Source organism: Triticum urartu, chromosome 2A, assembly GCF_056163025.1.
Source record: "Triticum urartu cultivar PI428250 chromosome 2A, HENAU_Tu73, whole genome shotgun sequence".
Lineage (NCBI taxonomy): Eukaryota > Viridiplantae > Streptophyta > Magnoliopsida > Poales > Poaceae > Triticum > Triticum urartu.
In genome coordinates, this window is record NC_141874.1 from 763,545,224 (window position 1) to 763,557,917 (window position 12,694).

A 12,694-nucleotide genomic window follows, 5' to 3' on the forward strand; every position below is an offset into this window, starting at 1 on the left:
CCCGCCACCGGCCGCCGGAGCGGCAGGCGGAGGGGAGGCGAGTCCACACGCTCGCCGGCGAAGATTGAGGGGAAGAAGACTTTCCCAAGTCGCCTTGGGACAGAGAAATTACTCTACTACATGACTTTTAATCTTATATACTCTACGAACAACGTTACTCAAAAAAAAAAAAACACTACGAACAACAGCCGATCTGGCCCCCATGCACTAAACCAGATGCTAACCATGGTTTTGAGTCGAGGTTAGGTATCACTAACACCAGTCTAATCATTAATTAATAATAAGCCACCATACCACGCTACAAATACAGGTAGGTTCCTTGTCCTTTTCATTCCCAAGGACAAAAGAAATAAGTACGCTCCTGATGCATGCCCATTCGACGGTCGAGGGCCACTTGGACTAATCTTAGATCACTAGGCGTCAAAATCACACCCCAACTGAACTCAATGAATGATGGATGGATGGATGTCCCCTCCAGCCTCAGAGCATATCCATTCGCACCATTCTCCGCATCCATCCGCTTCATCATAACAGAAAAAAAGCAACTTTCCTCTCCTATCAGAAAAGAAGATAATTTGCTAAAAAAATCTTTCTACATAGCACTTTCTGCCGGATACAGCTGTTTGAGTTTCAACTAATTTCGGACAGAGGGAGTAGAAAAGAAGAGGTAGCGTAAATGGTGTTTCTGTCTTGATTAGGGTACTACTCCAGCAAAAACAATTCCGGCGTCATTTTCTGTCGGAGGAACAAGACACACATTTTTTTTTAAAAAGAAATAGAGAAGTTAAAAATCATATCTTTTTTCTACCAGAAAAAAGAAGAGGGTCTTCATTTTTCTGCAGGCTGGTCAAGTACGGATAGGCTCCCTCCCCTCCCCTGCCCTGTCCACCTCCCCCCCTCCCCACTGCCCGCGGCGCCTCGGCTCGATCCCCCGGCCCCTGCCCGCCGCCGCCGCCGCCGATCCCGGCCCTCCTCCGCCACCCCGCACTTCACACATGATGGAAGCCGACGTCGCCATTGCCACCCCCGTGCTCCGCCCTCAGGTATCCCATCCATCCATCCCATCCGCGCCGATTCCCCTTTCACATCTCCCCTCCGGTGCCCGTTCCCCCTTTTCCTTTTCGGGTCAAGCCCTGTCAAAGATTCGTTCTTGCCTCGTCAATTCCATCCCCTTTTAGATTATAAAGATTTAGTCTTGCGGCGGCGATTCGAGTTGCGTGCGCTGACTATTTGACGGACGGCGGCGACCGCTGTGAAAGGCAGATTCGCTTCCGTCGTTGGGTTTCCAGTGGTGTTGAGCTGGATTGCAGTGGTGGTGATGATTTAGATGCCGACTTGAGAGCATATCCAGCTCCTCGCTGATCTTTTAGTGTTGTGGCCAGATTTGATTGGCCTTTCCATCCCCAAGCCACCCGCCGGATGCATATGCCCACATCATACTCGCTAAATCCGGTATGCTGGTGATTCGGTTCTGCTTGTCGGGATACGAGGTTTCGGAGTGCCGGAAGCTTGGAATGAACCAGACAGGATAGTATATTCCAGTTGAATGAAACAGGTGGAATTATGCGTGAAACGGTCGGTCGGCGGAACTTTTATTCCTGTTTGCTTGGCGGTGATGAAAAGTACCGGTCGTTTTGGCGGAATGTGATAAGCCTGGTTACTAGTAGTGCTAATCTCACTCACCACGTAATCAGTTGAGGAAATTGCTGAAGATTTGGAGTTCTAGGCACCGTAAACTTATTTTTGACTTATTTGTGTATAACGTTGGAGAGGTCTTGTTATTGGAAATTTATTGTTGGCTGTGCACTTGCCATTTTAATTGTGTTTATGGAAAAGGAAAATACCTGTGAAATGCCTCTACTGATTCCTTAAATAAAAAGGTCTTCACTGTAGAATAATTTTGGCGGATTTACAGATTCTGTTTGTTGTCGTATTTGCGATCTGTTACCTTTTAAAGTATGTAATTATTTAGAACCTGTGGGCGCAAAGTCTGGAATTCTCTATGTTCCGTGTAGAAGTCCTGCTCCTTTTGGCTTAATGTGAGTGATAAAACGCCAAATGAATCTCAACATTGCCGGCTTCCATTGCAGGAATTGTAGCTGATTGGATGCTTTCGAGCTGCAGATTCAGAGCACATAGTGGTCGTCGTGTGCTCGCGGAGACGTGGGTTTGAAGCATTGAAGTGTTAGGTGGCTTTTTCATTGTGTAGCTTAACCTGTAAAACAAGTTGGGTTTGTCAGGAGCTGATAAGATGAAGAGCATTCGAGGAGCACTGTTATCTCCTTTCTGTCTCTGTGCAGTGGTATGCCTCATGGCTCAGATAGGAGCTGCCAATGTAGTTCTGATGGGGAATAATCTTACTTTATCATTTGATGATGTTGAGGCAAACTTTTGTAAGTTCTCGATATCTTACAATCATCTAGCAAATTCTACTATTTGGCTGTCGCTACATTTGTTTGCATGCTTCTCCTGTTCTCAACCTACTGCTTATGGCATATTTAGGTGTAATGTCTGGCTGCATACTTCTTGGCTGCGATTTTGATTTATGGTGGCACGCAAAATATGTTGCAATAATCCTATTATGTTATTCCATCCATGCCCTGCCAACTATCTTAAAAACATTAAGCTTGATTGTTATTTCGTTGATTGTGCCATGTACTCATGGTGCATTGGCATTATAAGTTGTTCTCTTCTATTTGCACTTTAATGTGGAGTCTGCAACTCTGCATTATGTTATCTACTTTGCACTTTTCTGTGGAGTCTGCAACTCTGCATCATGTTATCTGAAGGACTCATTATGCCATTTAAATTTGTTTGCAGCTCCGGCAGTAAAAGGGTCAGGCGTTAATGGCTTAGTTTATACTGCTGAACCTTTGAATGCCTGCAGTGCATTGACAATCAAGGCAGTCGAGGGTCCACCATCTCCATTTGCACTGGTTATAAGAGGTGGCTGCACATTTGATGAGAAAGTGAAAAACGTGCAGGATGCTGGATTCAAAGCTGCAATAGTGTATGACAACGAGAATAGTGGAGTTCTGGTTTCAAGTAATGTACTTTGTCCCTCTCACTTGTTCTCCTTTATTTCCTTTCTATTTGGCACCCGTTCATGTCCTGTAGATGACCACATATTGAGTAGAGATGGAACAGACTGAGATGCACAGAAAATGCTTTCAGATCTGTTCTCCATAATGATGAAGCTGAAATACTTATGCAGATTATTAAAAGCTAGAAATAGCTGTAGATGTTGATATGATTTTGGGAACTATTCCTACATCTGTGGTTTTCGCTATTTTGTTTTAGTATTGTTCAGATCATATATTTTCTGCACTTTCTAACTGAGAAGTAGGTGTAACAGTGGCTGGAAGCTCAAGCGGTATTCATATATACGCCGTGTTCATCTCGAAGGTCTCAGGGGAGGTGCTGAAGAAATTTTCTGGCCGTACTGATGTGGAGGTGTGGATAATACCAACATTCGAGAACTCGGCCTGGTCGATCATGGCGATTTCATTCATATCACTGCTTGCCATGTCTGCTGTTTTAGCTACCTGTTTCTTTGTGAGAAGACATCGAATAAGGCGGGACCGGCCTAGAAATCTAGATTCCCGAGAATTCCATGGGATGAGCAGTCAATTAGTTAAGGCAATGCCAAGCCTTATTTTCACCAAAGTGCAAGAGGACAACTGCACGTCGTCGATGTGTGCCATTTGCTTGGAGGATTACACTGTCGGAGAACAGATAAGAGTGCTGCCCTGCCGTCACAGTATGTCTCGCAAACTCTCTGTCTTCTAAAAACTAGTACCTTGCATATTTGATCCTTTGCCATCCCATAGTATTTTAGGCAAAACTAGTCACCTCTATTTGCTGTACTTCTTCGACCTTCGAATTTGGTATTCAAAATAATGTTCTGTGCTAGTTTTTGAATCTGTTGGCATGATGACAGTGTCTGTGTGATAAAATTTACTCCTTCTGTATCAAAATGTAAGATGTTTTTTTGGTTTTGCGTAGGGCATAAAAAACATCTTATATTTTGTTACGGAGGGAGTACTTAAGTAGTCTGTGCATTTATTTTCATGTAGTTAGAACTTGAAAAATCCTTAAGAACATTAGAATATAAAATACTGGTACTGCACTGTAAATTTCCTTGTAACAACGTGTGTGTAAATTCATTTCTGTCAAAATCATTAACACTGTAAATTTACCAGAAAGAAAGTACTACAAATCGAACCAATTGGACAACTCTCCTTTTATACAATCAGCTTATCTGTATCGGTAATTTTTTTCCTAAGGCAGCGGTCTGATATTTTGCTTGAATTGCCTTGCAGAGTTCCATGCAGCCTGTGTGGACATGTGGCTCACATCCTGGAGATCATTCTGCCCCGTATGCAAGCGAGACGCAGGTGCTGGAATGACAGGCCCTCCTGCCTCGGAGACCACCCCATTGTTTGCTTCCGCGGTTCACCTGCCTTCTCCGTCATCCTCATTTCGGTCGAGCGTGGGAGCATCCCCTCCCAGACCAATAAGCCGGCGTCCTTCATCGCAGTCCATATCTCGGGTCTACTCTGCTTCCGGCACCCCGCACTCTCTCAACACCCAAAGACCTTTCAGAAACTCATTGGCCATGAGCATAAGCAGAAGCAGCGCAGACCTCGCAAACATGTCTTCGCCCTACCTCCGCACCTCACTCCTCCGCGGAGGCTCCACACACTCCCTGGTCGGCAACCACCTGTCTCCACCAGTCAACATAAGTTATGCTTATGCCCCACCGCAGATGTACAATTCCGGCTACGCTTCGCCCAGCCCGCACGCCGGTTCTTCATACATCTCCAATTCGGGGTATGGATCGTCGTCGGGCTACTACCTGGGCTCGTCCAGCCAGCACCGGTCTTCGGCGTACCTGAGGCGCTGCGGGGAGTCGGGGCCGAGCCTGGCCACCATGGCCCCTCAGTCGCCACAGCAGCAACAGTCCCTGCTGCTGCGCCATGGCGGCGACTCAGACGCGAGCCTGAACCTGGCAGGCGCGTCGTCGGCCCAGTCCTTCCGACAGTCCTACCTGCGGCACTGCGGCGATTCAGACGCGAGCCTGTCCGCCATGGCTTCGTCAGGGCAGTCGTTGCCGGGATGCTGATTTTGGCGAGTCGAAGCTCGCTCTGAACTCTTCTTTGTTGTGCGCGAAAGAGACGGCGTGGCTTGTGAATACATCCAGGGCGGCGTGAAACTGTAACATAGGCAATTGGTTGCCTGAAGAGTGAGCCAGTGAGGGAGAGAGAATTGCATAGATTTGTTCTGGATTTTTTTTGTTGTGTTTCTAGTCATTGTGTGGATTTATTTTCCGCGCATATGGATGTACATTACAGGTATATAAGACAGCATGGGGGATGATGTTTTTGAGCTTTGTCTTCATGGTTATGGAAGTGGAAGTAATGGTAAAGTTGGTTTTAGATGCATCAGTCCTGGCGTATGTATATGATCCTGTCTGATCACTGCTCTCTGTCCGGTTTACGGGGCTCATTTATCTAGTCTTGAATCAAACTTATTTAAGTTTGACCAAATTTATCGAGAAACATGTGTAAACTTAGTTAACTTTGGCCAAGATTTATCATGAAGCGTGTGATGTCAAGCCTGGATGAAAGCCTGGGGATAAACCTCCAAAACATATAATCTCCTAATGTCAACATATATATTTAGGGTTGCTTTTGTAAGTGGATTCAGTCTACCAGCACAACCCTTAAATTTACGGAAATCTTATCTGCCTGGCGTTTGCTGGGAGAGGTGGCATCTTGAACATTAGAAGACAGTTTTGAGCCTCCATCTTAGAAAATGTCATGTTGTTCCGAAGAAACTGTCATCCAACACACAACCAAAAATGCCATCAAAACGTCTGCAAATGCCACCCCTCCTAGCGAACGTTTGTCAGTTAAAGGGGTCCTATATTTTATATATTCAAATGGTTGCAACTTGAAGGAAAAGCGTAAGTGCAACGATATACTAATCCGTGGACCCTTGTGTTTGTTCGTTGGAGATAGCAACTAATCAGGCAAACACAGACACTAGGTATGTTATGTGACTGATAATGATAGTGTAGTCATGCTCACAGGTTTCGTGAAAAAATGGTTCTCTTTAAACCATCACATTTGCTATTTGTCAGGCAACTGAAGTAGTTTTTGGATCGCGCCTGAGGTTGTGAGAGACGGGACGCCGGGGTCCATCATGGCGTCGGTGGGTTCTATATAAAGATATGGACGAGGGCGATGGTAACCATGACGGATGCGTCGGTTCAAGCAGTGATCGGACCGGCCGGCCGTACAGGGTTGGGTGGTCGCGTGGGCTCTAATGGTTTTAGAGCAAATCAACTAGTTTGAAATATTTTTCTAGTTGACTGAAGACGGTCCTAAATCATAGTACTACCCGAGAACTAACTTTTCAGGCTATCGTATGAACAATGCCGACCATTTTTTTTCCAGTTTTCATGGATCTCTCTGAGGAAGTAGCGGAAGCATGAAATGCTATACACGAATGAGATTCCTATAAAAAAGATAGGGAAAGCTCATTTTTGTCAAATGGGGCTAGAAAGCATAGAACCCGTGTTAAATCAACCGGTGAATTCAGAATCAAAGTGAGGGGAACACGATATATCAATCATCACATGGAAGATAGAGAATCCAATCCAAAAATGACGAAATTTTCAACAAAAAAATAGAAAGATAGGCTGAAAAATCGATAGCTACAGCAGGCTGAAATTTTAGACTAGAGACAAGATTCAATGATGAGTAGGGTGAGCCGAATGGCCGTCGTAGCTCACCTTCTCTGCCGGCGCCTTCCTCTTGGCTCGCCGTCGCCGGCCGCAGCGCCCACCCCTCGCCCCTCCACGCCTCCTAATCCTCCTCCTCGTTCCCGGCCGCCGTACCGAGCTCCCAATCCCCATCTGCCCTGCCAGCGCCGTCCTCTGCTTCGGCCATGATGATGCCTGCCACCTGTTCGACAGTTTGCCTTGCGCGCTCTCTGCCTTCTCTCGCCGTCGGCGGGCTTCCCAGCTCTGCTCTGGTGCGGCTGCTTAGCGTTCTTTGGGCTCTGCACAAGTTGGAGCGCCTCACTGGATTGGATGTCTTCCCCGCCAACCCGTCTTTCTGAATTCTTCAGCGCCTGCCTCTGCTTCGGCCAGGGTGCTGCACGCCGCATGTTCGACCTTTGGTCATGCGCCGTCCCCACCTTCTCTCAGCATTGCTCTGCTCCTCTACTGTAGAATTTGGATGTCTTCCTCCTCCCGTCCTAGGGCGCAGTTCTGACTCCGGCCTCCAACACCGCACTCGTCTCTGTTGTTGGCCTTGCTGGCCGACCATCTGGACCTTCCTCAACTGCCCTGTACGTCGTACTTCAGTCAAGCGGCAGCTAGGAAGGCGCAATGTCGGGAGATGGTTGTTTGTTGGTGTGCTTTGGTTTCTCCTCGTCTTCCAGGCAGGCCGTGTGCTGCCCCTTGGCTGTGCAGGGTGTTCGAGGAGCTGTATTATGAGTTCGCTGCTTCCCTTGGCGAAGCAGCGTCGCTATAATTCTCCATCAATCCTCTTATTTTTGTCAGGGAAATGCTTTTCATTCAACTTTCAAGTTTAACAGTGTGATGTGCAAGTTTAACATTTTTATAGGGGCATTGTTAGTTCATATATAGTTAGGCTTAAACCTTAAAGACCAGTTTATATTAGGCGTAAGCAAAGAACAGCCAAGTTGAAAATAAAATGTACCTGAATCCTGAAGTACAGTTTATTGTATACAGGCTCCTGAAGTACCGTTTATTTTATATAGGCTGAATTATAGTTTACCTTCAGTACAAATATAGATTTGCTACTGCAACAGAGGATGATTCATAACATAGATAGCATCCTTTGAACAAAGATAAATGAAGCCTTAGGTAAAGAAAAACTAGTCGTACATAGATACGGTTGAAATCCTTCTTCTCCTCAGCGCTGCAGTGCTGAAAATGCTTCTTTGATTGTGATGGCATCAGCGTAGACGTCCTGCATTGCTGGGCGATCTTTAGGTGTCTCCGCAGCGCACAGCAGGCCAAGCTTAGCAAGAGCCGTGATGCAGCCCATTATTCCAGCAGCAATTTGATGATTTTCCTGGCCTGAAGAACTGCCCGCTTCTTCTTCATCTCGGTTCCCATAATAGGGGATGATGATTCTAGGATCTAAAATCTCGGAAATCTTTTCTGGAAATGAATCTTCCACAAATTTGTAAAGGCTCAGGCCATCTTTAAACATCTCGTTAGTTGGACACTTCCCCGTGAGCATCTCTAAGATGATGACTCCATAGCTGTAAACATCACCCTCCGTCGAGATTTTGCTCCCATATCCATATTCTGCAGTATATATAATTATTCAAACAATTAATTAACACAAAAGGATTGGAGCACAAGAATCGGAAAATTTTCTTGGAATAAAGTAATCTATACTACTTGCAGATGAGACATTTTCAAAAAACACAACGTTTTGTATTGAGAAATCGTTACCTGGTGCAATGTATCCAACTGATCCTCTTGGCCCCACTAAGCTTGTAGAAGTAGAACCATCAATTCCAGAAGAAGAATAATAACCATGTAGGAACTTAGCCAACCCGAAGTCACCAACACATGCGCCCATGACATCGTTCAGAAGGACATTGCTAGGCTTCAGATCACAGTGGACCATAGGAGGCATGCATTGGTTATGGAGGTAATTCAAAGCCGCAGCTATGTCCACTGCTATTGCAATTCTTGATCCCAAACACAACGGCCTTTCTGGATGATGCTCGTGGAGTAGTGTCGGATGGAGCCAACTCTCTAGGTCGCCATTTACCATAAACTCAAGAATAAGAGCCTTGAACTCATTTCCTGTTGGGTCACTTGTCGAGCATACGGTGATCACCCTTACAAGATTACGATGACGAGTGTTTCTCAGTGCCTCACATTCAGCATGGAAACTCTTTGTTGCTCCAAGTTGATCAAGTTTGAAAACTTTGATGGCAACTCTTTCTTCATACTCGATTATGCCTTCGTACACAGATCCATATGTTCCCGAACCAACCAAATTGGCCAAAGAAAAACCGTTTGTTGCTTTCACTAAATCAACATATGTGAACTTCTTTAACTCCTTGACAGATGGATGTGCTGCTTGTTTGGCTTTCTTTCTCTTGTTACAAATAATGACACCAAAGCATGATAACAGAACCAAAGAAAGAGCAGTAATCGCTAATACCTTCAGAATCTTGGAGGTGTACATCTTTTGTTTGGATATCACTTCATTGCAAATTGGCAAATCTAGCAATGGGGTGTTGGCACATAACTTCTTGTTCCCTTGTATGAACACCTCACTTTCATTCTCAAACATTCCACCTGGTGGTACTGGTCCCTCAAGGTTGTTGAACGACAAATTGAGAAACTTCATGGAACTAAAGGACTCGAAGAAGTCAGGGATGTCACCGGACAGGTTGTTTTGAGATAGATCCATCACAATGATGCCTCTCAAATTAATGAAAGTTTGAGGGATTTTCCCATGAAAATTGTTCCTCTCCATGTGCAGTGACTCCAAGTGGACGCACTCACCTAGAGTGGAAGGTATTTGTCCAGACAACTGGTTATTGGAAATATTCAATGGGCCGAGATTGACCAAGCTGCCAACCTCCAATGGTATTTCTCCTGAGAGTTTGTTGTGAGATAAGTCCAAACCTTCTGCAAGGTTGGAAAGAGTAAAGAGCTCCTTTGGTAAGCTGCTATCAAAGCTGTTACAAGAGAGGTTCAGTATGTCCAATTTCTTACAGTCTCCTAGAGCTCCTGGGATAGGGCCACTCAAATTGTTTTCCTGTAAGTATAGCTCGCTCAATTGGCTGAGGCTGCCAATTGATAGTGGAATTTGTCCGGAAAATTTGTTCTGGGATAAGCTTAGGGCAAACAAGTTATGAAGATTTCCAAGTGATCGAGGGATACTTCCACTAAGCAGATTTTTTTCCATGTAAAGACGTTTGATGTTTGTGAGCTGCTCTATCTCCTGTGGTATAGTGCCTGATATTTTATTTGCTGTTAATAACAATACCTCTAAGCTCTTTGAAAGGCCTGCAATGGAACTAGGCAAATCTCCCTGAAGGATGTTTGCATCCAAGAATAATTCCACCAGTTGGGTGCAGTTGGTCAATGAGGTTAAGAAAGACCAATCTCCTGCCTCGAGACGATTAACGCCTAGATCCAGGTAGACTAGGTTGGGAAGTGTCCCAAGAGAAGGCACAACACCATGAAACAAATTGTTACCGAGGTAAATGTGTTGAAGATTCGTTGTGTTGGCTAGTGAAGTGGGGATTCGGCCATGGAATTTGTTCACTCCCATAACCAAAGTTTGGATGGCTGGAAGGGTGTATCCAATGTTAGTTGGAATTTCCCCTGCCAGAATATTTGCACCCACGCCGAGGTATGTGAGTGTCGATATGTTGTAAGTAGAGACTGGGACGCTCCCTGACAAGTTGTTGTAACTCAGGTCTAGTACTTGTAGGTTGGGAAGCTTACCAATACTCATTGGGATGCTATCTTGAAAATTATTTCTTGCAAGCATGAGCCAGCAAAGTGAAGAAAAATTCCCTAGAGTAGAAGGTATTGCGCCAAAAAGGTTATTTGATGCCAAGATAAGATACTGCAATGGTGAGCCAGCAATATTCGGGAAAACAGCTGGTATGAACCCAGTAAAGTTGTTCTTTCCAAGGGACAAGACTTCGAGTGATGTGCTATTAAATAGTGCAGGTGGAATCTCTCCACCAAGCTGATTGTTAGTTAAGACCAAAAGCTGGAGTGAAGAACTGTTAGCTAGGAGAGACGGGATAGGTCCTGTGAGGCTATTGTTGGTGAGATAAACAGAGCGAAGAGAAGAACTATTTCCAAGTGAAAGAGGAATATTGCCTGTGAGAGTATTTCCAGCAAGACTCAAAACTGAAAGGTTGCGGAGTGCCCCGAACCCTTCTGGAATGCCTCCAGTGAGCTTGTTGTCATCCAAGTTCAGCTGCTGCATATTTAGACATTGGCTTAGGTTTGGTGGGATCTCACCGTTTATGAAGTTACTCCCAAGATCAATTACTCGAAGCTGAGAACATGCGGACAAATTGCTTGGGATCATGCCACTAATATTGTTTAAGCTAAGGTTAAGATACTGCAACCTATTCAGCTGACCAAGTTCAGCCGGGATTGGGCCCCAAAGCTGATTGTCTGGGAGGTGGATTCTTGTGAGGAGAGCGAGATTTGCAATGCAAGGAGGTATTTGTCCATCAAGGTGGAGCGACTCGAGGTCCAGTGCAACAACACGAGACTTGCTGCATGTAACACCGGACCAAGTGCAGAACTGTTGTAGGGAATTATCACCTTTCCACGAGGCTGGGAGTGCAGCAGAAGAAGTGCTGAGATGCAGTTTAAGGCAACGAAGGGCTTGAAATTCGGTGGTAGCATCACCATGGTCGTGTAGAGCTGTGGAACCTACTAATGAACATGTCAGAAGAGAGGATAGGACAAGGATTAGAGATAGTGACTGCGAGGAACCGAGTGTTCCCGCATGAGATATATGCTTCCTATCACACATGAGAACTTGTGCTCTACAGCTCTAGTGGACGGATGATACATTGAGATATGGGTTCTCTAGTATATTTATAGAACGCTGATGGGCAGGACTGCCAATGCTTGATGTACATATGAAACACAAGTAGTATTAGTAGTTGTCGTAGTAGTACTGCAACTACCGATTCCCATTCAAACTTGTCTAGTCTGCAGAGACTTTGACTATTTCTTTGAAAGACACGGCCAAGTGCATATGTCATCTCGATCAATGAAGAAACCAGGGAATATACCCGCTTCCACTATTTCCAGTCAAAGTTCACTTCAAACTGGAGCTTTAATATATAAATAGATAGGTGTTGATGATTTCCAGTATGCCGGCAAATATTTTGTTCCATCTTGGTGCTAACTAACTAGGATTTGCCATCACAAAGGCGATTCAGGAAGAATGTTACCTAGCACTTGCCATTTGATTCAGTTGCTTACCATGCTCATGTTGTTCCTTGTGATCTGCTTCTGCCTGCTTTCGAGCGGTTTGCCGCAGGTCAATCCCGCAGCCACCAGAGGCGCCGCAACCGCAACCGGCTTGCCCTATACCAGTAAGTATTCATGCTTTATAATGTTTTAACCTTGTAGTACAGGCCTTTCATTTGCTCACAGGCCCTGATGTTTTTACCAGGTGAGCATAACCACTCCCCACGGAGAAACCGTATACTCTACCAACCCCCGGACGGCTCCACTTCACCTTCTAACGGTAATTATTCGTGTTGTATAAGGTTTTGACATAGTAGTACAGCTTTCTAAACCAAATCGCAGTATAGGGGCGTAGTTCTCTGTCTAGTAACAGACTAACAGTAAAGCTGATGCACATAATTACCTCTTTATTTCTGCTCCTCTCTCGTACTTGCAGTCTGATATTATCAAAATCGTAACAGGCCAGCCCAAAGGCTACATACCGATCGCTCCCTGCGAACCACCGATCTGCTGATAGGAATGGTACTGGTTCTAGACTGTGGAGCGTGCGAATATATGGATGGCCACTGGTCCGAGGCATCTGTCATTTGGACAAGCCGGTTTTATTAATGTTTCCACGATCCATTGCGCACCAAGTCTTCCGCCTATAAGTTTAGCGTTCATCACCAT

General features: G+C 45.3%; 2 protein-coding genes across 3 annotated transcripts; one reads left to right on the forward strand and one right to left on the reverse strand.

Moving 5' to 3' along the window:
* The first annotated feature begins 858 nt into the window (after nt 1-858).
* On the forward strand, nt 859-5,392 carry LOC125540510 (receptor homology region, transmembrane domain- and RING domain-containing protein 1). Of its 2 annotated transcripts, none has more exons than XM_048704121.2 (5): nt 859-1,043; nt 2,091-2,393; nt 2,821-3,045; nt 3,347-3,760; nt 4,323-5,392. In XM_048704121.2, the coding sequence occupies exons 2-5, from the start codon at nt 2,252-2,254 to the stop codon at nt 5,123-5,125; spliced, it is 1,584 nt and encodes a 527-aa protein (XP_048560078.1). In that variant the 5' UTR covers nt 859-1,043; nt 2,091-2,251; the 3' UTR covers nt 5,126-5,392. The 2 variants fall into 2 exon arrangements, with proteins under 2 accessions (XP_048560078.1, XP_048560080.1); XM_048704123.2 differs by having other exon boundaries at nt 3,356-3,760.
* A 2,317-nt stretch (nt 5,393-7,709) lies between these two features.
* Nucleotides 7,710-11,612, reverse strand: LOC125534653 (uncharacterized). Its single transcript, XM_048697819.2, has 2 exons — nt 8,501-11,612; nt 7,710-8,350 (listed from the first exon to the last, which is right to left on the reverse strand). The coding sequence occupies exons 1-2, from the start codon at nt 11,577-11,579 to the stop codon at nt 7,950-7,952; spliced, it is 3,480 nt and encodes a 1,159-aa protein (XP_048553776.1). The 5' UTR covers nt 11,580-11,612; the 3' UTR covers nt 7,710-7,949.
* Nucleotides 11,613-12,694: the final 1,082 nt, after the last annotated feature.